Genomic DNA, 25,847 nt, shown 5'->3' with positions numbered 1-25,847 from the left:
GTAGGGTCTGCCTGGTTGTTAATTATTTTCCGGTAGGTTAGTGATATCGCTCGCCATTTCTTGGAAACAGTGGCCATCGCCTACAGCAGCACCAGGGGGCAATTGCGAACGCCGCATCATTAGAGGCACCAAAGACATACTTCTCGCGTCTCCCGCTTTGCGGGAGACCCTCGCATTTTGGAGGACCCGAAAAGCAGCAACAGAGGGCCAATTGACAAGGGAGAACTACGCACCCCAGCAGGCAGCGGGACTGAGAGCTGCATTGCCGCCACGCCCCCTCATCCAACAGGTGGATTTAATTAGACCTCCACTGACGTCCCGCGGGACGCGTGTGGGCGCTCGCCGGGCAAAGCCCAGGCCCGTTTGAGGACGGGACGGGACCACCCCCTTTCACCTGCAATTTATTGATCAAGCCAAGGTCAGTTCAAAGCTATTACGAGTGTATCAGTTGTTTGATCATCACTGGGTCAGTTACATCTTCTTTCCTAAGAAGTTATTGTTGGAACTAATCCTTGCAATGGCGACTACCAGTGGGGGACGGGGAAGAAAGTCGAATCCTGGGGGGTCGTTTGTAGGAACTTTGGACCAATTTCTCATCTGGGCATCATCTATGTTGGCCCACCAAATTGACATCACTTAGAAAAGGCTATCTTTGGACCCCAATTTTGATAAACGTTCATATCTGGGTTGTTTGGCGCAGGCATCATGGCCCAACAGGCAAGGACAACGGGCAAGGATATGTTGATATCTCTGCCAGGGGGGCTGGAAGCGAGGGCCAACATCTGGCCCAAATAGAAATCAGACCCCCGGTTTCCCCAGTTAGTGTGGCTGTTGTATCCCCTCCCGAGAGCGCCACTGCCCAAAACCATGATACCGGGGGTCCGTCGTGTATGAAATTGCAAACACGATCTGCTACCAGTTCAAAAACGGTTCCTGAAGCTGTGGTAATAGCCTCTAAAAGGAAGCGTGGGGCTGCTTCTACAAATAAGAGGAAAGCCAAGATTCCGAAATGCAATAATGGTGGGGATCGACAAAACCGAACACTGACATCAAGCCCAGATATCTATCAGCAGTCGGAACAAGCATCGATGACCACTCCAGTTACTGGGGGGCATTTGTGGAGATAAGTGATGTCTGCCTATTTCAGGAGACCTGGGCGTTGGGAGATATACAAAGTAGAGGGTTCTCCACTTTTAGCATATTGGCAACTATGAAGGGTAGTGGTAGACCCTCTGGGGGTCTTAGCATTTGGGTAGGTACACACCTGGGAGCCCAGGCAGTACAGATCCCTTCTGACTCATTAGATGTACAGTGTGTCCTCCTTACACTCCCAGGAAATAAACAGACTGCTCTAATTAATATCTACTCACGACCAACCCCGAGTGGCAAGGAGTCTGGAACCATTGACCAACTCAGGCAGTTTATTTTAACTCTTGGTCGATCCAGCAGTCACTTTATAAGTGGGTGGTGATTTTAACTGCCAATTTGAGCCACTGACTGATGCAATCCAAGAGGGTTCTGAAGATGAGGATCAGCACTGGTTTATCCCGGAACCCCAGATTCCGGTAGTTAGGGCTTGGACCCCGTTGGTGTTGCAAATCAATTCTCTCACTCTTTTGTCCTCCCTTAGAGCCTGTAATCGGAGGACAAACTCTGATAGACCGGGCCGAATGACATTCAATAGAGAGGGTCAACATTCCATTCTCGATTACATTATGGTGGAACCTAGAATTTGGGGCATGGTCCTGGATTACCAGATCTATCCCAGGAAAGACAGTGACAATAATCCCTTGGTTATGACATTGAAACCAGGGAGTCTGTATCTGTTTAATCCAGACTCGGATTCAATTACACCAGAACCTCCACTGTTGTTAACTAATAACAGACGGAGGGTTAAATGGCCAAAGATACTAGGCTCTCCTAACAAACTTGCTGACTTATACCAAAGGGCTCTGCCGTGCCTGATAGGCATGGGCGAGGTGGAGGACGTAGTATCACACCCAGGTTTGGGTGATGAGCCCCTGACTATACATCTGGGGCTCATCCAGAAACTATCTGATGTGTTCTATCCGGAAGGTAGTGTAAAGGTTAAACCAGCCCCAGCCCATCCTTGGTATAATGCCAAATGTAGGAAAGTTTAAAAGGATTTGACTCTTGCGGTCAAGCTAAAGGATAAAACTAGGATCAAGTACCATCGGCACTTGTACAAGCAGGCCATTCAGAAGGAAAGGAAAGAGTGGGAGGCCGACAACTGGGAAGACCTTAGATCTGCACTAAAGTCCAAAGATTTTAAATCCTTCTGGACGATTGTTAGCTGTGGGAGTAGGGCGGGCAATTTGGCAAATGAACCAAATATAGCTGCACCCGTATGGGAATCACATTTTGGGATCCTGTTTGCTTCTTTAAGCAGCGATGGCCCCGCAATTTCTCTCCCATGCCTCCCACACAAGCATCGACTGGATGGGGCATGGGAGATTACTTCTTTGGAGGTGAAAGCTGCTATTCTGAAACTAGCTCCTAACAAGGCCCCTGGTCTTAATAGGCTACCGAGGGATCTATTTCGGTCGGAACCAAAAATATGGGCCCCTTATCTATGTGCCCTCTATAATGCCATATTAGATGGTATGGATCCTCCGGACACTTGGTGTGGCGCCGAAATAGTTCCCATCTACAAAAAAAGCTGCCCCCTCAAACCGTCTAATTACAGGCCTATCAGCCTCATAGATGTAACTCAAAAATTGATGGGACGGATTATCTTAGACAGAATGCAGAGTTGGATGGAGGAAAATGAGATTCTATCTCCTTTCCAGGCTGGTTTTAGGAAGGGTACATCAACCGTGGACCAGTTATTTAGACTCCAGGCCTTATATTGTAAAACTGTGATTGTAGAGGATGGCAGCCTCTACATGATCTTTGTTGACCTGCGGTCAGCATTTGACCTGGTACCCAGGCACAAACTGTGGAGGGTACTTCATGAACTTGGTCTGCCCGGGTATCTTCTTTTTTTTTTTTTTTTTTTTGAAAAACCTTTATTTAGCAAAGTATGGAAATACAGATTCTCGCCTACAACCCCTCGGGCCGGCCAAGAAAACATCACAAGGTATAGTATAATACACAGCTCATCAGCCGACAACCAGGGGTCCGGCAGCCATGGTAAGAAAATCGTTAAGTTCCAAACGACAGGATACGAGTGGTTTCATTTTATAACATTCAAACAACAAAAGAAACAAGGCTGCACTCCGATCAGAATGGTCGTTACATATGTGGCAGGAAGAAGCGGTCAGGAAACAATAGGGTAGACAGGAGATGGTTCAGGGAGGGAGGGACAGAACTGGAGCCCAGAGCAAGTGGAAATATCGATAAATCTGTACATGTAAGAGCCGAAGTGTACAGTCAAGGGGAACAAGGAGTATCAGGGGGATCTACGAGGGGGGGGTTCGCAAATGTCCCCACGGAATGCATTCCACTGGTTCCATATCCTACCCCACTTTCGGGGCCTGCCACGGGAAATGTAGACAATTTTCTCCCTGAACATGCACCAGTCCATGTTATCTTCCCACCCGGAAACCAAGGGAGCCCTCTGAGACCCCCATAACTGCGCAATGTCCCTCTTCGCGATCATGTTGCCCAGAGTCACCCATTGAGTCTGAGCAACATTACAGTCGGTCGGTTCCCACACATTCAATAGACAGCGCTTAGGTTCAGGTAGCAGCCGAACATTCGTGACTTCATTCATTACTTCATGCACTCCCCTCCAGAAGGACTCAACCACCGGGCACTCCCATACAATATGGAGGAAAGTAGCAAGCATACCACAACCCCGCCAACACAGTCCATCATCAGAAAAACCCATACGCATCAGTCGGGGACCAGTGACATAGACTCGGTGCAGGACTTTCAGCTGAACAAGTCGCAGGCGCGCCGGAATCGCGACCTCTTTAGGAGAGGACACCGCAGCCTGCCAATCCTCATCGTCTAGCTCCAGCCCATCGGCAGTCCAGGCGCCACGCAAAAGGACAAGCAAGTCCGACCGAACATTAATAAGTTTTTTGTAAATAAGAGAAATAGTGCTGTCTGGAACATGACCGTCCAGCACCCTATCCTCCAGAGGGGAACTCTCCGGAACGTCAGAACCAGTCGGAAAAACCGACCCAACGGCATGGCGAACCTGAAGATATCGAAAAAATTCCGAGTCATGCAGACCATACTCTTGCTGTAGTTCCGCAAAGGTCTTCACTCTATCCTTAACCCAAAGATCGCTCAATTTACTAATCCCGATGAGGTCCCATCTATCAAACCCCTTCGACGTCCATAGTTCACCCAGCCTCTCCGCAGCAAATAAAGGGGTCGCCCCGGTAAGCCTATCCGACCACCCGGTAGCCGCGGTCGCGCTGCTCCAAACCCGTACCGCCACTGCCGTGGGACCCGTCAAGTTCCTCCTAGCACTCCTAGAATAAAATGCCCTGTAGTAATCCCCCCCAGGTAAGAGCCATCGGTCCATTTCAAAAGCCGGGTTCGGGACAGGACCATACATAGCATGATTCACAGCACTCAACTGGGATGCCCAATAATATCGTCGTATGTCGGGGAATGCAATGCCCCCGTCATACCAGGGTAGCGTGAGTTTAGCCAGTGCTATACGGGGCCGACCAGCCCACACCAGCTTCCTCTGGAGGCACTCTATTTCACGAAAATAGTGAGCCGGCACCAAATCTAGCGTGTTTTGTACGGCATACAGGAACCGGGGGAGGGACATCATTTTGAACAGCGCCGCACGTCCCAAGGGGGAGAGAGGCAGATTGCACCACGCCGCAACGTCCGACCGGAGCCGAGCGAGCGGAGGCAGCAAGTTCCGATCATAACGCAGCACAGGGTCAAGTGAAATATAAATCCCCAAATATTTAAAACCAGCAGTGCAGACCGGGATCGGACATATTCGGGGCAGAGAAAGAGGGTCACTAGTGAGCGGAAAGATACAGGATTTAGACCAATTGATAACCAACCCGGAGTTGCGGCCAAAAGAGCGCAATACGTCAATAAGAACTCCCAGCGATTTGCGGGGGGACGTCAAATATAACAGGATGTCATCAGCATAGAGAGAGACTCGGTCTTCAAAATCCGGAGACCAGCGTATACCTTTCAAAGAGGGTTCCCACCGAAGCCAGGCGGCCAGCGGTTCAAGTGCAAGCGCAAACAACAACAGCGACAAAGGGCAACCGAGAGCGAAGGGCGCCGAGGCTCTGCCATTAACCACCACCTGCGCAAGCGGCTGTTCATACAGGAGTTTAACCCAAGTGATGAATTTAGGGCCAAAACCGAACTTGGCGAGGGCGGCCCACAAATACGGCCACTCAACCGTGTCAAAGGCCATCGAAGCATCGAGAGAAACCAAGATGGCCGGCTCACGAAGAGATCCCGCCCTCGCGACGACGCCATGTAGACGGCGAAGATTGAGAGCAGTATTGCGCCGGGGGATAAAACCGGACTGATCTGGGTGAACCAGTCCGCTGATCACCGTGACCAGTCGATTTGCCAGTATTTTCGCCAATATCTTCGGTTCAGCGTTCAGAAGGGAAATTGGACGATACGATGAGCAACGCTCGCGGGGCTTACCCTCTTTATGAATGACCACAATGGAAGCCAGCCTCTGGTCCCTGGGAAGAGAACCAAGATCTCGCGAGGCCGCAAACATACGCAGCAAATACGGCGCCATTTTGTCTGGACACAATTTATACAACTCAACCGGTATACCATTAGGGCCCGAAGCCTTCCCCGAGCGAAGGGAGCGAATGGCAAGCGCAACCTCATCGGCGGAAAAATCAGCCTCCATTAACACCTCGTCCGACTCCGAGAGACTGGGCAACACAAGGTCACGAAGTAACAAGCACGAGTCCTCCTCCGGGAGGCCCGAAACCGGGGCATATACGACCCGAAAATGCTGAGCAAACACCTCAACTATCTCCACCGGGTCCACGACTCGCACTCCATCATCTCTCTCAATCACTGGCACCACACGATTCATTCTGTCTCTCCTGTCCAGCCACGCAAGCAATTTCCCGGCCTTATCACCCACATCATAAAGTCGCCCTTGCTGCATGCGATGCATCGCCTCAGCAGCGGCAGTCACAAGTGCCCTGTATTCAGTTTGCTTAAGAGCCAAAACATGCAGAATCTCAGGCGTCACTCCAGCCTCCAACCGCCCCTCAAGCACCGCAATCTCAGATTCCAAACGCACCACCTCCTCTTGGTTGCGCCGTTTCTCATCGGCCACAAGGGACAAGGTCTGACCTCGGATCACCGTCTTGTAGGCCTCCCACAATGAAACCGGGGAGGAGACAGAACCCTCATTTTCTGCAAAGTAATAGTCCACACATTTGACCACCTCGGATCTGAGTCTAGGGTTCTGGAAGTGCCACGGATTGATCGGGGCGATACGGCCCCCCGTCCCCAAACAAACGTCTAAGTGAAACCATATCGGGGAATGGTCCGAGATCCCCCTAGCCAAATGTCTGATTTCACGCACCGAGGCCAACTGCACCATAGGCACGACAATATAATCAAGTCTCGAGAGACTTCCGTGAGCCCCCGAATGAAAGGTATACTGAAGTTGGCCAGGGTGCAGCTGCCTCCAACAATCGGCCAACCCAAAGGCATTAAGGAATTTCCCCAACCACAACTGCGATGCAGGGAGGAGGTGGGGGGGGCTACGATCACTCTCACCATTTGCCACTGAATTGAAATCGCCACCCAGCACAAGCAAGCCCTCGGGCAGGCCCAAAATGACCTTGCCCAAGTCAGCAAACGTGGTAGACTGCAGCCCAGGCGGAACATAAATAGACAGTATGGAGATCAATTTCCCCTCCCATCTCCCAGTAACGCCAGCATAGCGGCCCCTATCATCTAACAGTGTGGTATCCACCTCCAAGGGAAGGGAATTCCTGACCAGGATACCAGCCCCCCTCGATCCCGAGGTGAAGCCGGAGTGCGCCACCAGACGATAGCCTCTCCTGTGCAAAGCGTGGCACGTGTTGCCCACCAAATGGGTCTCCTGAAGCAGGACCACATCCGGGGAGCACCTCTTCAAGTATTGCAGCACAATCCCACGTTTTATCCGGTCCCCAAGACCATTAACATTCCAGCTCAAAACCCTAAGCCCCCTACCCCCCATCCCTGAAGCAAACCGACCGCACTCCCCACCTCGAAACAGTCATGTGAAAGCAAGTGATAAACGGAGCACAGCCTCGAAACAAACAAGAAGAAAAAAGCCCCCCCCCCCACCCCCAAGGAACCCAACAGTGTCGAACCCCCCACCCTGCACCCCTGCGGTAGACCCAAAAGCCACCCCAACTTGCAGTGTGCCTGTCGCCCCATTAAACTAACCTACAGAAAGAGAGAAAGAAATCCCCAGAGGAGGAAGACCCCTCAGACCCCCCCACACCCCCGGGCAGTCACATCCCGGCTCGCCAACGTAGACTCACTGCTCCTGGTCCTCCACTCCTCCCTCGGCCCCTCTCGAGTCTTCCGGGCCATCGGTACGCTTCGGTAAAGTGTCCAACCAGTCACTCACCACCTCAGGGCGATCGAAGAAAAAGGCACGCTCAGCATGTTCGATCCTCAGGCGGGCCGGGAAAAGCATGGCATACTTCAGTCCCAGGTCCCTGAGGCGCCTCTTCACGCCCGTAAAGCCCATCCTCTGTTTCTGGACAGCTTGCGTGAAGTCTGGATAGAAACTTATGGAAGCGTTCTCAAATTTAATGGGCCCAGTGGTTCGCGATGCCTGCAGGATAGCGTCTCTATCGCGAAAGTTAAATAGTCTAGCTATAATAGGCCGTGGAGCGGCACCCAGCTTCGGCTTGCCTCCCGGAACACGATGGGCCCTTTCGACCGCAAAAAATTTACTTAGGCCCTTCGCCGCCAGATGCTTCAACACAAGGTCCTCTACCAGGATATCAACAGGCATATCGGCAGAATTCTCCGGGACACCAACGATGCGGACGTTGTTGCGCCTGGCCCGGCCCTCAAAATCCTCCAACCGATTGGCAAATAGGTCACAAGTGGTCCGGAGATTACGGACCGTGGTCTGGAGGTCCGATACATCCGTGGTCAGACTAGCGGTCTTAAGATCAAGAGATTTGACACGCTCGTTAGTTTTCCCAAGGTCCGCTCTGATAAGGGAAACATCAACCGCCACTGTGTCTATTTTAGCAGCCAGGGTTTCATACTGCTGGCCCATGCTGGATTGAATACTCGCAATGGCGCCCATCACGTCTTTCAGAGTAGGCTCCTCGTCATCAGGAGCACCGTCCCCAGCTTCCTCCAGGGCACCACTCGATCCGCCCGGGGAGCCCTTGGGTCGAGTAAAGCGATCAATGGTCTGAGATTGGGTGGCCCCCCCTCGGGACGAACCTCTTGCGCCGCGTCTCTCGACCACTGTCCTGCCCGTCATGACCGGGGAGAAACTCCAACTGGAATTGCGAAACTCGGACAAAACAGCCTCCGTCGTGGCAGGCGCCGAGTTGCGAGTGGATAAGGGCACAGCACAAGACCAGGCCAGCAGTTGCAGAGTAAGAACTCCAATCGGGAAGTGGGCTGGCACAAGGAGCAGAAACGAAACCGAAAGCACACCAAGGGCAGAGGGCGTGGCCCACCAGCCGTTGTTGTTCGATTGCCACCTGGGTACCTCGGGGACTCGAGCCCCCGGTTGGCATACGTGGTAGGCCTCAAAGTTCAGGTCGCAGTAAGTCCAGCGTACGACGGCCAAAACAAGTCACGAAAAGAGCGCTGGCATCAGCAGGGCGTCAATGAAAAACATCCGTCGTCAGAATCAGGATAGATGACAGGATAGTCGCCGGAGGTGGAAGGGGTCCCGGGAGCTCTTAGCTCACGCGTCCATCTTGGAATCGCGCGACCCGGGTATCTTCTTAATGTTTTAATAAGGCTCCATAGTAGCACCTATGCTCAAGTAAGGTGCGGGAAGCATGGCGAACGGTCAGCCCGATTCCCGGTGAATCAAGCGGTGCACCAGGGGTGTGTGCTGGCACCTACCTTGCCTTGCCTCTACATAAATGGTCTAGTTGCCCATCTTCTTGGAGCCATTAATATAGATGCCCGAGGTTAATTACTGGACGGGTGCCTGCTCTGATGTTCGCGGACGACACTTTGTTGTTGTCCAAGACTTCAACGGGCATCCACCGTACCCTGGATGGCTTTGCCGACTTCTGTGTATATAGGGGATTGGAGATAAACCTAGATAAAACTAAGTCTATGATCTTCAACCCCCCAAGGCAGACGCGCCCGAACCCCATTCTGGGTGGAACCCCACTGGTGAGAGTAAAGACCTTTGAATATCTGGGTATTACTCTGGGAGAACACCTGGAGTGGGATTCGCAGCTGGCAAAAAGCAGCGCTCAAGTTAACAAAAGTGGTGGGGGGGATCCAGAAGATGCACAGAGAGTCTAAGTTCAAGCCGGCGGCTCCAGTTATTGAAATCATTAATGTACAGGCTAGACCAGCAGCACTTTATGGGGCCGAACTTTGGGGTCACCAGAAATCACCGAATTTAGTCAAAGTAGAACACTCTTTTCTGAGGAACATATTGGGTCTTCCTGTGAGCACCCCTCTAGTACCAATACGTATGGATCTAGGGCTACTCCCTATTGAGGAGGTTATGACATTACGCCCTCTAACGTATTGGAAAAGATTGTGGTCTGTGCCGGAACTCTATTGTTACAAAAATGAATTTAGGGAGATTTGGGATCTACTGAAAAGTAAGAATATTCGGTGGCTGACCCATATAAAGTCAATCAGTTGTAGGATAGGTCTACCGGAGCTCTGGGAAAACCCGGATGTAGTTTGCCCGGAGCTAACTAAAGCTGATTTGGTCCGCCACTACAGGAACTCCAACCTAGCATCCCTTCACGCGAGTTCTGAGGGGGGCAGGTTGACCACTGAGTTCCTCCAAGGTAAAGTAGAATATAAAAAGGAAGAATTACATACATACATCCTGCATTAGCTAGGAAATGGTATATGCAATTGAGATTGGGTACTCTTCCACTTAGAGTGCTCACCAGTAAATGGGATGGAAACAAGAGTAAGGAGTGCCCTGCCTGTGAATTCCACCTGGAAAATGAAATACATGTTTTCTTCTTCTGCCCAGCGTATCGGGTTGCACGTAAGCACTGGGTGATTGCAATTTGCAGAAATCTAGGTTTCCGACAGTGCGCACAAGCACTTAGAGTGTTAAAGTATGATACGCACCCTCCTATTGTCTTTGCCGTCTCAAGTTTTCTGATTGCTATGTGGCATAGACGCAGGAAATTGATTAATGCAGCCAGTGTTTAGAAAGAGTTCTCCCTTTTAACCTAATGTGAATGTTCGATTCAGAATTCTATGTTTAATTAGGTCTTACGTACTGTATTTCTATTTGTAAACCTGTTTATTCTATGTATTTTAAGGAAGTTGTATTTATTATTTTAATTGATGTATGTATGTATTTTATGAACTTTTATGGCCCACTGTGGCCGAAATAAAGTAAACGAACGATATGGCTCATTTATCGATACGTTCCGTAAGTAACCTGTCCTCCAGTGGAGAAGCCTCAGGGAGGGTAGTGTCTGGTGGGACGATGGCCATGAGTGCATGCCTAATTCAAAGGTAGCCAAACAATTCTGCAGGTGCCATATCATATTTGTCCTGTAGTTGCGCAAATGTAATAACTTTCCCCTTGATCCATAGGTCACCCACCCTTGAGTTGCCAATTAACCCCCATTGCTTGAACCCTTTGCAGCTGCTCAGTCTACCTAATTGTATGGTCTCTCAGTGGGGTTAATTGTTTCATCGTGTTATACCAGCCCAGTTTCGTACGGACTGTGTACCATATTTGGACTGTGTGTGCGGTGGGTCCCAGGAGGTCTGTCCTGCCGGTCTTCTTGTAGAGTGCCCTCATGACCCCTCCCTCCCCCGGAGCGTGCCTATCCATGCGGAAAGTGGGTTCTGTCTTTAGATAGTGAAGCCACTGGTTAAGTACGATGATCTGGTGGGTAATATATCTGTATGTTCGGGAGTGCTATGCCACCATCATACCATCCCCTGATCAGCTTATTCCTAGCCATCCGTGCTGGCTTTCCATCCCATAGGAGGCTGCATACTTCTGCTTCTATCGCCCTGAAGTACGATGGCAGAACAGGGAATGGGGTATTTTGCATAGCATAGTGAAATCTGGGCAATGCCATAATTTTAAAAGGTGCAGCTCTACCTAGTAGAGTCAATGGGAGGGACTGCCAATGCTTGGTATCTTGACGCAGTCGTTTCAGGGGCTCTTGGAGGTTTTTATTCCGAAACCCTTCAGGGTTTCCTGTAATGTAAATCCCAAGGTATCTAAAGCCATTTCCTGCCCCTCTCATCTCACAGCCCCCAGGCATGACTGGCGGGGGACTACTTAACACATACAGGATGGACTTATTCCAGTTGATTGTATATCTGAAGTACCTCCTGTACGTTTCACAGATGTTCATTAGTCTGCTTAACGAATGCCTCGGGGATGCCAAACATAGCAGAACGTCGTCAGCAAATAGGGCTATCCGGTGCTCCCATTCCTCTGTCCCCCGGAGTCCTCAGATAATAGGATCTCTCCTTATCCAGGCCGCCAGTGGTTCAAGTATGAGGGCAAAGAGTAGTGGGGACAGTAGGCATCCCTGTCGTGTTCCATGTCCCAGGGGAAATGCGTCAGAGATTCTACCTTTTACCACCACTTGCGCCAGTGGTTTTGTGTTTATTAAGCGTATCCACGATGGAAATTTGGGCCCAAACCCCATACGTTCAAGGACGGCAAAAAGAAATGGCAATTCGTCCATGTCGAAGGCCATATGCGTGTCGAGAGATAGGATGACGGCATCTTCCTGGATAGTATGTCTACGGCCCAGCACACCGTGCAGGTGTCATAGATAGAGCGTTGTGTTTCCACCTGGCATGAATCCAGATTCGTCTGGATATACTAATTTAGTGAGGTCAGGGGTCAACCTGCTAGCCAATGCTTTGGCCAGAATTTTGGCCTCTGCGTTGAGCAATGATATGGGACGATAAGATGTGCATTCGTAGGCCGGCTTACCCGGCTTGCGGATGGCCACTATTGTTGCCATGCGCTGGTCTCTCGGGAGCTCTCCCTCCTCCAGGGTGGCCTCGTACATGTTCAGTAGGTGCAGCATTAATTTTGTCACTGTTTTTTTATATAGTTCAATGAGGATGCCATTGGGACCCAGGCTTTCCCAGACTGTATGCTTCCTATGGCTACTGCTATTTCTTCCGATGTGAAATCTGTCTCTAAGGATTGGGTTTCGTCCTCTGCAAGTGTAGCGATACGCATATCTCTGAGAAATTCTGTGGCTTCCCTTGGGGTCGCTGTGGCTATAGGGGTAAAGACCCTTTCGTACTGCTTTGCGAATGCGGTCACTATCTGTTGCGAGTCTGTGGTGATCTCTCCAGTGTCGAGTTGGATCCTGGCCACCTACCTATCAGCCCGTTCCCGTCTGTCTAGCCAATCAAGAAGTTTGTCTGCTTTATCCCCTACTTCGTATATATTTTGTGTCGGGTGGATGCTAACTTGGCTTTAGCCCCCTCCCACATGTGTTCTTTATACTCTTGCTTTTTCGTGTTCAGTCGAGCCGTGTTGAGCTCAGGGGGATCCTGGAGTGTACTGTTTCTAACTGGCGTACCTCTTGTTCCAAAGCTTCTGCTACTTTTGTCTTGTCTGCGTTATGGCCCGCGATGAGGGAGATTGCCTGTCCCCTGATGACTGGCTTATGTGCCTCCTATAGGATAAGGGGAGAGGAGACCAAATTTTCATTTTCATCGCCCCACACCACACATTGGCAAACTGTTACCTATCGCTAACGCTCAAGTGGTTCAAGCCACCCTTTTCAGATCTCTTGTCCTTAAAGTTGCTAAAGCTTTTTTGATTAGCCTTAGTTTGCGTTATGGTGTTTTCATCTCCCTTAATGGCTGTGCATGTACTATTATCTTGATTGCTTATGAATATCAGTGAAACAGCTTTCATGGAATAGCTTTCATGGAACAGGAAAGAGTTGCTTGTAATTCCAATTCTACCCAGTGGGTAATCCTTTGAATTAACAAGCACACTTCTCACTTGCTGTTTGAGCCTAGAAGCTATTCTTCTGTGGAAAGCTTTCAAGATCCTCTCTCGTATTCGCTGGCATAGTGGGTTCCAAGTCATGCATGTCTGCCTAAAAGTATCAGTCTTTGGGAGATCCGAGCATGGCATTTGAAGGAATGGAAAAGTGTTAGCCACCTGCCTGCTTTGAGGTGGAGCAGTGACATCACAAAGGCCTGTGGAGCTCATGGCTTCATCGGCATGGTGACGGTAGAAGCAGTAGCTGGAAGGGCAGAACAGGGGCTGGGAGGGTTGGTGAGTTTGTTGGTCATAAGGGAAAAAAGCAGGCAAGCGGTGGGACAGAGGGGGAAGGAAATGAGTAGCTTTAGTCAGTCTCCTACGAGATTTGCAAAGGCACTATGGAAAGCAAATGCCTATTTGTAACTGTATTGCACACTTATGTGCATTTATTGGCTTAATTTCACTTGTAGACATGGATCTGGCTAGTATTTATTGTATGCATATATGTATGCGGTAATAGAAGGTGACAATGGTATTCTGAGGCCACCAGCTCACTGAAATTAGAAACCCTGTCATTAACCATAGATAATTTAGTTCTGGCTTCCTACATGCCTAGATACAGTTCACATTCCTATAGACCTGTATACAGTAATTCTTGGTTAACCATAGGAGGACATCACAAAGCTTTGTCTTCTTTGGTGCCTGGACCTGTTGTCTTTCCAAGTTTAGTGTGATACGGATACTGTATCAGTTTGGCTTGCTTGGGCGGAGGCACCCTCCGAGGCCAGAGTCGTGCTTATGGTACCCACAGTTGCATTGTGGTCAATAAGGTGCCAGCATTGGAATCTTGGGCACTCGATACCTACAATCATTAGAAGCCAGCAGCCTGGGGTGAGGAGATGCACGAGTGAGGGCCATGCTGTGAATAACCAGGTGCTACATGGACTGGGGGAGGTCAGCAGTGACGAGGGCTCTCTGCTCAACTGCAGAGAGGCAGTGCCCCTGGTCGCCAGGTGAGTGAGGACCTCTGCTGGTAGAGAGGTTTCTTATGAGGAAGCATTGCACTGGGACATGTGAAGCAGTCGTTTAGCCATAAGGTAATTCTGGAACGTGGTGAAGGCGATCAACTTGAGCAGTAGAGGAAAAAGCAAGTGGTGAATGACAAACCATCGGTCGCCCACGTCATTGCTTATTTTGTCTCCTTCTCGCCAACTGCCTTCCGAAGTTTCTTACACTAACTGATGCCCCATTCTTTCTACAGCCTGGCTGCCCCTTCTTTTGAAATCTGTCTTTCTGTCTTTTATCCTCATTCCTCCCGTCCCTCCTTTCTCTGCCTCCATGTATGCTCACTCCCTCTTTTTAGTCCTGTCTCTCTTACACCCTACCCCCTCCCTCTCTCCCTCTCCCTTTCCCTCTATCCATCCCTCTATCCATCCCTCCTTCCTTTCTCCACTCTCCATCCTTACCTCACTGTGTCTTCCACTGTGCTCGAAACTCTAATCACAGGCCTCGGTCCCAATTTCTTTATACTCAAAGGAGTATCCCTTCTGCCACCTGAGAAGATCGCAAGCATAGGCTATTATTCACATTAATGAAACGCTGCTGTGAAGGCTTGGCCTCATCTTTGCCTAGGCTCTGCCACCCCCAAACATACAAAAACTAATGAAACGGCACTCTTCACCTCAACTACAGCAAGTGTAAGTCTCTTGAATTCCTTCAGGTACCACTGATGGTTAACCTGCTAAATATTACGTTTTGGTCTTTCCTGAACTGTTTATTGCCACCAATTTTGTGTTCTTTCGTGCTTGTGTTTCTGTTTCATACAAAAAAAATGTGTGGTCTCCAGCAACAGGATGGAACAGCAGTAACATTATAGGCACAGTGAAGTGTGACATCTCTGTATCTGACTGCAATTAACATTTCTGAAGCAGCAGTTTAGGGATAGACAAAAGGCAGACCAGGCTTAGAAACTTCCTAAGCTTCAACAGAATGTGCAGACCCAATCCTTGCACTTGCAATGTACCAACACAGCAGTCCTCAGGAAGAAACTATTTAGCAGCACCTTGCAAACAAACTTAACAGAATGGCTAAAATGAACCCTACTTCCTACTCACTTCGTTGTCTTGGTCTCTACCCTCCAGCCACAGGAGTACAGACAATACATTTATACTGCTCGGGAACCTTTTCTTACTCACATCTTGTGAACATGCCAAATGGATACGACTACTCTTTTGTAATTAATACTCTGAATCAAACTATAAGGATGACCATCAGAAGACATCCACTCCAGCATGTGCTGAATCTCCTTAGCGATGTCTGCATTTACCCCACATATTTTCTCACCTAGCTATCTATGTTCATAAGGTTACTTTTGCACGTGACCACAGTTTAAACGGTTTCAACATTTCCCTACATATGCAGCCAGCTATTGCATTATGCTTCCAGCCATTGGTTAGATCAACTGTTTTTGCCAAAGTAGTGGTTTAGCTCTAGCTTTTCAGGGAATATATTTTTTTCTGATTCTACTGCTTATCAAAAGTACCTAATATTGCACCATCTCGCATGCTAATAATATTGTTTAATTTTACGGTTTTTGAATTCCAAGATTGCATGCAATCTTAAAAAAACAAAACTCATTTGTATACACAGGAAAATTGACATTGCCGTTAAACTTCAACTTACTGCCTGGACTTTTCTTTCAAATGACCTTCTGCTTAATTTCTATCCTATGCATGCCTTCTCTCTATGAGCGCAGCTTACTCTAATTCACCTGCGCTTTTGCTTTAATCCTTATTATTGTATTTCTGCAAAATATCCACACCTCATTTCAAGAATCACACCTATCAGTAAATCCTTTGTTGCTCACCTATTAACACCCAACCATGTGCATGAATAGACCATGCCCACTCCTATTAATGTAATCTACTTCATAGAATACCATGCACTCAGCTTTTGGGCAGGCGATTTTAGTTAATACAGGTTGCATAATAATTCCCTTCTTTTGCTTGACATCGCCCAGTAGTGTAACAGTTCACAGCATTAAACCACTCATCACCAGCTGAACAGCCATGGAATAACCAAAGGCTGCTTGCCAATGAAGGACTTTCATTTAATCCACCACTGCAGGCCCCAACAGGTTACATACTTCAACTACTTTTAACAGTTCACAATAACAGTTGGATACAAGATGATATTACCAAAATCTCTTCACCATTTCTCCCTACAACCCATGCCTGCTCAGGACCATAAACCTTAAACAAAGTATCTCTGAATAAGCAACCTAGTGAAAGTACTCCTCTAAGTGGACTATGATCACAAGAAATACCATAGAGGAACCTGCAGAGCTGCTAAAAGCTGCCATTTTACTGTAAATCTTAAGCTGTGCGCCTCTCTTTCTCTCGCCTCTTGATTCATCACACTGCTAAGCTCTTCTCTGTGGTCGACACGCAGAACGTGGAAATACTTCCCAAACAGAATCAAAACAAAGACAACACACTGCCAACCATACACCCTACATGTTGTAGAATGCTACCCAAGTAGGCATCCACTTCAGCTCCCCACATTGGGGTATTAAGTGCTATATAAATGTTTTAATAAAATGTTTTTTGCTTCATTGCATGTTGAAAAAATGTTCTGTGATCCTGCCCTTACATTTGATATATTTAGGGCTCATGAATTCACTGAAAGTTCTAATGATGGAATTGAATAAGAAGTAAAACATTTTCTCACATTTTCTCCCCTGGAGGTCTAGTTGTTTACCTCCCCCGCCCTCCTCAGCATAAAAGAGGCGCTCTGGTGCTCGCGCGCAGATTGTTTTGTGTAATTGGTCTCTGAGGCGGAAAGCCGGAGACATAGGAACCGGCTTTTAAAATATTACTTGCTACTTTGCACTTTATCAAGAAACTGGTCTCTGAGTCGGTTAGCCGGCGACGTAGGAACCCGTTTTTTAAAAATTCTGCTCGCCACTTTGCACATTATTTTTAATCGCTTTTAGCATTGCCTGCCTTTATAATTTGACGCTCACCTCAGCCGACTAGACGCTGAAGAGGGAAGCACAGCGGCCATATTGGACGTAGGCTGGGGGTGGAGGTCTAGTTGTTTACCTCCCCTGCCCTCCTCAGCATAAAATGGTCCCATCCACTCGGCGCACAGCGCCGAAGAGAAGCCAAAGGGAAGCCCGTCTGCGCCCATCCGCGACCATAACGCGGCCGGGGCCAGGTATGCTGTCCGTTGCACCAGCCAGACCAGACACACTTACTCCCGGAGGGAAATCCTCGCCCTTCCCCCTGTGGCCTGCTCTCATAGGCGGGCTGATCTTGCCACTCCCCGAGGAACGCATATAACCTGTGGGTTCTCATTTATGAATCCTCGGGACCTCTTGCCTCTTGCACGAGGCCCTACCCTGACTATACCTATTAAGGGTGCCCTTATAAACTGTAGGTCATTGGTCAAGCATTCTCTCGATATTCAGCATTCTCTTATAGATAATAATTGGGACTTTTTGTTTCTAACTGAAACATGGCTGAACGAGGAGAGTAACCCCGCTATCACCCTGGCGATCCCGGAAGGTTTTAGTATTATTTGTGCAAATCATCACAGTGGGAGAAGAGGAGGAGGAGTGGCAATTATTTATAAAAATAAGTGGACCATTAACTCCCTCTATTTTGACTCTATTGACAGTATAGAGGGGCTCCCGTTCTGTATCAATCTCTCAGCATCTGTCTCATTTGCGGGCCTGCTGCTGTACCGCCCACCTAATTCCAGCCCTACTCATCTTCTGGCCTTGTTGGATTACATCACTCTAGCCAGTACCCGCTATGCTAATTACACTGTCCTTGGAGACTGCAACCTACATGTAGAAGATCCTACCTGCTCTATGAGCTCGAATCTTCTATCTACTCTTTCTGCCTGTGACATGTCCCAGCTAGTGGCCCATCCTACCCACAGAGCCGGACATACACTGGACCTAATTTGTTCCAATCTCACGGGCATGAGAATTGATGATCCAATTCCAGTCACATGGTCAGATCATTTTTTAATTCCATTCTCCTTCCTTATTTCTCGCCATGACAGACCCTCTTCCACCCCTAGGGAATTTGGCAGAAACTGGAGTAAAATTACATCTTCAACTCTTGAAGACCATCTTAAAGACAGCTGCCCAGATTTGGGCGCGGATTTGGATTCACGTATTTCTAATTTTAATGAGTGGTTTGACTTTGGGTGATTCATAATCACTTTTTATCATACTGTTCACTTCAGATCCTGAGTCAGTGGAAGCGGAGTCTTTGTCAGGGTGCATCTCAGTTGATCTCCTGTTGTTTTTTGTGTCTGCTGTTGCTAACATCTCCACCTCTTGTATCGTTTCCTGGGAAGCAATATGCCTCTGTTATGTCCTGGTCTCTATCACCTTCAGGGTTTATGTTGGTGACTTTGTTGCCATGGGTAGTTCAGTTCACCCTGCCACCCCCCCCCCCCCCCCCGCCAAGCGTGACTTTTGTCTTTGCCCATTCCCAAGGATCCTTGGGATCCTCAAAAACTGTTTCAAATCATTGGTCAGTATATTTATTGAAGCATGCTGGTATCAAAAGTACATATTTTACCACCATATCCTGCTGTTTACAGTTGACTTCTGAAAAGGTAGTCTGTTGGTGCTGCACCGCTGACATCTAGCCAAATAAAATAATTAGTCTGGTGTTTTTAATTTTTAAACAGGCCCTCTTTCCTTGCTCTCTCTGCAAGACTATACCTCTGTCCTTATTTAAATGTCTCACCACAGCTAGTCTTGGGGGTGCTGCAAGCTTCGGGGAGTGGTGGGGTGTGTGTGCTCTCACCCTGTTTACTCTTTCCACTGTGTAGAAGATGGAAAGTCCCTGTGGTGCCAAACTTTGTTGAAATTGTTTCTACAGGTTTGTTACTATGACTTGCCATCTCTTCGGACAGGCATTCTCGCCATGTTTTTCCGGACCTAACTTTTAAGTCCTCAGCCCTCCAAGAACTGGATCCTTTCTGTGAGATCCCACACCTGTTCGCACACCTCTTTAGTTTATGGTTGCAGTTATTGTAGCTGTTCCTCATTATCCTATCTTTGCCAGTTTTCGCTGGTCATATTGCAGTAGCCCCACATTCACAACCACATTATCCTTTGTTAAATTGTCTAGTTCACTCCCCTCTGATGGCCTTCAGTGTGTTACTGGCTTTCTTGTGGTGGGCCCTGGGACTTTGCAGTTTTTGCTTTGCCCAGTTTCTGTGGTGGTGTCAAAGGTATGTGCCTACACAGTGGTTAATAGTCTGGCTTCAGCAGCTAGGTTATGGTTGTTTTGATTGGCGCAAACCTACTTGGGGTCCTGATTCCCCACACAGGTATCTTATTTTTATTGCTAGCAATAACTGGGCCACAACTGTTTAAATGCCAACCGCAGAGTGCCTGCTGTGCACTTTAGAGATGGGAAGGTTATCAGCACTTCGTTTTCATTAGCATTTTAGGCCGGGGGCAACAAACAAACATTCAGCTTGAGCTCATTCACCTTGCAGGGCCCAGTTCTTGCTCCAGCTCCGATCACTGCCCTTTCCCAATTTTATCCCTATGCCACTAGTTGCTTCCTGTACCACACCGTTGGTTCAGGTTCCTTAGGCACTTTAGGTCATGTTCCCATTCCATCAGCAACCTCAGTTTCTGGTTGGAGATGGCTTACGTGGCTACAGACCTCCCATGGCTGCAACACTCCAATGGGGTCTTCTGCAACAGCTCCACAAGAACATTCCCTATTCACGGGCCTTCCTCGTTACTTTGCCGCTGCACCCCGCCATTAGCTAGCTCAGCTGCCCGAGGGACTCTGCCCCTTTATCTCCTGACCACCATTTTAATGCAGGCAGCATGTTTGTTCTGGGCTTTTATTTTTAGCAGAAATCTAAATTCTCTGCTTCTTCAGACTTCTCCTTCAATTATCCATGATAGACGTGAGCATTACATCTCACCAGGTTTGGGCGTTTGGCTCCAATTCAATGCAGGATGTCTCTGATCTAGGGTAGCTGGCAGGGTACTGCCCAGAAAAGTGTTTTCAGCTGTTTGCTTTATCACACCATGGTTATGGTCAGGGTTGGTGTTCACGAACAGCGAGGGTTAGGGTCAGTATACATGTCTAGTCAATGTAGTTGTTAATTAGGATGCCTACTAACCGTATAGATGTGGTGTCTTGTAGTGGAAGGTCCCTGATGTGGTGACATAAAAACCTTTGGTTTAAGAGACCTGATTTCCGGCAGTGTGCGTTATCAGTGTCATCAGTCTGTCAGTACAAATGTATAAATGCTGTAAACCACCCACGTTGTTTAACACGTGCTCTTGTGAAACAGTGATTGGCTTTTTAATGCTTATCAAGGTTTGTTTTTCCTGCAGCTGTTTCCAGCACTGAACCATGGGTGTTAAAGTTCAGCGTCCTCGCTGCTTTTTTGACATTGGCATCAACAATGTTCCTGGTAAGGATAATGTCCTTGTTATGGCACACTTGCTTATTTCACAATTACATAGTTATCAAACTGATTTAAAAAAATAAAGAAAAATCATAAATAACCAATGTGTTTCTCCCTTTCAGCTGGTCGAGTGGTATTTGAATTGTTTTCGGATGTGTGCCCCAAAACTTGTGAAAACTTCCGCTGCCTTTGCACAGGTTTGTTAATGCTCTTTCAGTATGAGTTTCTGTATTTATTTTTGTGTCTTCTGTCATAGACCAGAGGTTCTCTGTTTGGTTTCAGCTATAATTGGTATACACCTTTTGTATTCTCCGTGTCGAGGCCAATGAAAATATATGCTATTTCCACCGATAAATTCAAAACCCTACCACACCTTGTTCCTAGGACTCCAACCCTGATAAAAAAAGAACGTGGATCACTGTGATACTCCAGAAAGGAAATACTTATATGCAAATCAGCCTAGGTCCTCAATATCCAACCTACCATCGTGGACTCAGCAAAATCTTTAGGTGTAACCCTTGACGCCAATCTCAATATGCAACATCATATCAGCAAGGAAGCTAAAGGAGCTAACTTCCAAATCAATACTTTGAGGAAGCTTAAACCCTTCCTCCCAGCCAAGGACTTCCAAACCGCAGTACAAGCCCTAGTCATTCCCCGGATAGACTATGGAAGTGTCGCCCTCTGTGGTCTCCCCATATCAACAACCGCACCACTAAGAGCCTCTTTGAACGCCGCAGCGAGACTCGTCACCGGATCAAAAAAGCGCTTGCACATTTCTCCTGACTTAAAATCCCTGAACTGGCTGCCTTACGAAGCTAGAATCCATCTGAAAATCGCCTGCATGACACACAAGGCCATACACCACAACTCGCCCAGCTACCTCACTCAGAAACTGACAATTTCAGGTGGTTCAAGAGCAACAAGAAGCACACAAAATCTTCTTCTGAAACCACAAAGATTCCAGAAGGAAAAAACGTATAAACGCTCCTTCTCAGGAATGGCACCCAGAATCTGGAATGCCCTCCCTCCAGAAACTAGACTTATCCCCTCCACTGCATCTTTCAAAAAAGAAGTAAAATCGATCCTCATGGCTAAATTCACCTGAACATATGCCATGGAACTCCGGAGACTCTTCATCTGTCCTTCTACTACATGTCTGGACTGTTCTACTATGTACTGTTTACCTTATCTTACTTTGCTCTCCATTGATAACCCTCAGCTCCTCTGTGCACAAAATCATTTATTAATCACTCGCTTGTTTTTTCTTATCCCAGCTATGTGTAAACCGCTCTGATATCCGCAAGGATCTTGTTCGCGCTATATAAAACCTTCATAAATAAAATAAATAATTAAATATGAACAGCAGAGCCTAAACTACCAGTCCAGCTTGTCAAGGCAAAACCTATTTGCTTTGCCAGTGCTTATTTTCTGTATGGTGTTTTTTTGCCACTTTAGAAAAAAATACATAGATGAAAATGCATTGAAGCAGAATACTAGCAATATTTATTTATTGATAGATATGACTATCTTTACATTTCTATAGAAAGCAACATATTATACAAACAAAAAGTCCCCCCTCTCCCCTCCCCTCCCCTCCCCTTCCCCCCAGCCCCAGTAAGCACCTGATGTGTGCCCCATCAGTGGTCAAGGCGAACTGTGCGTGTTAGTCAGCTCCCCTGGGCACTCGATTGCCCACCAAGCTTTGCAGGACCGCCTTTCTCTCCTGCGCCATCTCTGCTGGATCAGGCTTTGGTGGCCCTCTGCTTCCGTCTCTGTCACTCCCAGCGGCCGGGCCTGGCCTTTCTTCCGGCCGTGCCACCCTGTTGATACCTCTGGCAGCTCGATCTGGGGCACAGGTTGCGCTGAAAGATCTCAGTTGGCGAGTTTTGCCTTCCCATGTGAAGATCAAGCGGAAGGGATGGCCCCAGTTATACGAGATGTTCTGTTCTCTAAGGAATGTAGTCACAGGGCAAAACTTCCTTCTCTTCTGCAGTGTGATCGCCGAGAGGTCTTGCTCCTGCTGTAGTGGGTGGCCACGAAAGACGTTGGATCGTGGCCCCTAACGGCCCAAAGAATGCGTTCCTTCAGAGGAAAACAATGCACACAGGCCAGGATATCAGGGGGCGGCATGTTCAGATCTCTAGGAATCCCAACCCGATAGACTCTGTCCAGGCAAATGTCTGACTCTGGTGTGTCGCCTAGGATCTGGGCGTAGAGGGCATTGACGTATTCCTCTATGTTCCCTACCTCGGCAGATGTTGGGGCTTTCCTGATCCGTATGATGTTGTGCCTCGACCTGTTCTCAAGGTCCTCTGCATGCGCCTGGAGAGCTGTCTGCCTGTCTGAGAGGCATATTATCACTTGCCGGAGTTGCTCTAGCTCTTCTTCTCTGGTGGTCTCAATTGATTCCAACGTTTCCACTCTATCTCCTATGTTGAGATCTCTTTCCTGATCCCTTGCAGATCCCTAGCAAAGTCTCCTTTAATCGACTGCAGATCTTCCTTAAGCGACGTGAATAGGGACTTGAGGTAAGAGCTAGTAATGGGAATCTCCCCACTGTCCTCACCCTCCAGGGGTAAAGAAGCTGTCGAGAGGCCCAGGCGGTCCTGAGCAAGGGTCTTAGTGAGCTTGTTTTTTAATGTGCAGTCTTTTTAAAACTCTGGCTGTCACCATACTCCTGTGGAGCAGGAGCCTGTGAGTCGTTTTGGAAGGGGGGGGGGGGGGGAGAAGCTGTCTCTGGCCTCGGGGGCTGGGCAGCAAAAGCGAGAATGTCCGGCCTGATATGCATCACACGTGGTGCTAGGGGCCTAGCAAACCTTCACCTCCGAGCCGCTTAATCCAACATCTGGCCCTGGTTCACAAGATGCTGCAGGTCCAAAAGCTTGAGTGTATCCAGGGCAGGGCCGAAACGCCCTGAGCTAGTACTACTCTACAGGGGGGTCCAGGTGACGCATCTCCTGGGGTGTGGGGGGCTACCGTGGGATAGAGGCGTACTGCCTCACGTGCCTTAACTGCAGAATGTCCCCCTCCCCCCAGCACCGCCTGTCTCCACTCTTCCCTTTTACCCGGGCCCTGCTCCCTTTAATCACTTGTGTATGAACGGGCCCAGCACCTCTTTGCCTGTCCTTGGCCTCCCTCTTTGGCGGTGCTTGGCCCTTAGGCCAGGCCCATGCCTCTCTTGGGGACCGAGTTGGTGTCAGGGGTGCTCCAAAGCCACCGACTTTCACTGAGTCCAGGCCCACCAGGCCTATGGCCCGAGAGATGCTGCCCAGAGTTGTTGGTCACTCCCGCCTCCTTGGGGTTTACTCTTTCATCTTCAAGGGATATTATGTAATTCCGCAACTTGAATGTCCATAAAGCAAGCTGCTCCCCCCCCCCCCCCCCCCAATTCTAAAAAAGTCCAACCATCAAGGGGGCCAGTAGGAACAGTGACTTTTAATAAGTGTGCTCTACTTTCGACCGACCTGTAACCCTGAATTGCCTGACCTTGGTCTGTTAATTAAGGTCAAGAGATCTTGCTTCCCTTAATCTGAGAGTATTATGTCCTGCTTTTCCGTAGTAAATTTATAAGCTGTTCTTTATTCTCCGATCTCGGGACATAGACTTGCGTGCGTACATGCCCAATTTGCATGGCCTCTTCTGAAGACGTTACTTGCATGATGTGAGTCTGCATTGTTGAAATCTATTGACGCAAGTTCCTGCATCTTTCTGCACACCATTCCTTTTGCTGATGATCAGTCTGTAGTACTAACTATATTTATTTCTTTTTAGATAGTGGGTCTGTTGGCCACCAGCTAAAGGGCATCTTAAAGCTCCTTTCTTAATCCGTGCTAAAGTACATCAGCTGAAGCCTCGTTAGTACATGCTCATTTAAAGGTGTTTTATTGTGTGAATTGAATAATGTAGACAAAAACATTTTTATATTATGAAGTTAAGAAGCGAATGTGGGCTGCTTGAGTAATCTGTTGCCAATCAAATTCCCCTTTAACTTGTTCTAGAAAGGTTGCATGTTGTTGGAGCCAAGTACTTTTGTTGAAGATTAAGGGTGTTGCCCAAATGAGAACCTCCTTGAACAAGTCCGATAAAATAAAAGAACTGTAGCAGTATTAAAAGAAAACTGGTTAGGTCATGCTAAAAAAAATGCAGATTGCACTGAGTCAGAAAGGACTAAAAAAATGTGGGTCTTCTGTGAATTTATCAGGTGACGCTATCTTAGTAGACCCGGCGGTGATGACTACAGACAGCTTGGATTCACATATGAGGAGATACTTGGTTCAAATAATTAAGTAAATATACTTGTTAATTGCAAGGGGCCTCTAAGCCCTCCAAGCCCTCCTGAATGTTGTGTAATAGCTCTGCCATAACCTGCAGCAAATTGGAGTCAGAACTCATGCAGAAGTGTCAGGATTTGCAGGGCTCGAATTACAGAATCTGATGTCAGTTTGCCCCAATTCTCAGCATTTAGTATTGTCCGTATGTGAGTAAACACATATAGCAGAACCAAAATCGTGATGGAAGGGGGAACGAATGAGAGAAAAGAGACCGCAGGAGTGACACTGTCTCGTCTGGTGTATGCCTCTCAATGTTCAGGGGACTTGGAGCAGTGTTCTTACAGGATAATGTAAAGCGTTTACTGTGAATGTGAACAGGCTATTTGTAAGGTTTGCAGTCCGAAGCAATGCAATAACATAGGTGGTTTTTACCGGCTTTAGAATGGCGGGCCACAATGAACCTAAGCCAATGTGGAAGAAACCAGTATCTAGAATGATGAAATCCTGGTTGGAAGCATCCTGAGAAAAACTGGAAGCATGGGGCAAAAAGCAGTAGAACAAAATAAAATGTATTCAGTATGCAAGTTAAAGTTCAGGGAACCGAAACAAGAAGGAAAACAAACATGAAGGGCAAATAAAACAGTGGACAGACTTATGACAGTATAATTTGTTTGTACTTTTAAATCTCACTCTGGGTCTGTTATTGAACAGGTAAATAATGGTAAGTGTCCATTAATGAGGATTTCTTTTTACCGGAGGTGACCCCGTTCTGGTAGTCACCGCGAGTCCAGTTTATTCTATTGAAATATTTTACTCCTGAGCAGATTGCACCAGCTGAGGCTGGTACTGGACATGAAGCCATTCAATCAATCAATCAATACACCCTCCTCTACTATATATAGCGTATTAAAGTCAGAAAATAACCATACATTAATTAGAACATGCATTATGGGTCAGTGGGAAGTTATCACATCAAATGT

The 25,847-nt window shown here is 47.9% G+C and overlaps 1 protein-coding gene across 1 annotated transcript in view; it reads left to right on the top strand.

Annotated features, from left to right (window-relative positions):
* The window catches only part of PPIG (peptidylprolyl isomerase G), a 340,378-nt gene that overhangs the window by 27,701 nt on the left and 286,830 nt on the right, over positions 1-25,847 (top strand). Inside the window, exons 2-3 of the mRNA XM_078681607.1 lie at positions 20,520-20,599; positions 20,716-20,790. Of these exons, the coding sequence (XP_078537733.1) occupies positions 20,539-20,599; positions 20,716-20,790 (136 nt within the window). The 5' untranslated portion in view covers positions 20,520-20,538. The remainder of the gene's footprint in view (positions 1-20,519; positions 20,600-20,715; positions 20,791-25,847) is intronic.

This window comes from Lissotriton helveticus, chromosome 3_1 (genome assembly GCF_964261635.1).
Source record: "Lissotriton helveticus chromosome 3_1, aLisHel1.1, whole genome shotgun sequence".
In the NCBI taxonomy this organism is placed as follows: Eukaryota; Metazoa; Chordata; class Amphibia; order Caudata; family Salamandridae; genus Lissotriton; species Lissotriton helveticus.
The sequence above is the reverse complement of the archived record's forward strand: the minus strand, read 5'-3'. Positions and strand labels throughout refer to the sequence as shown.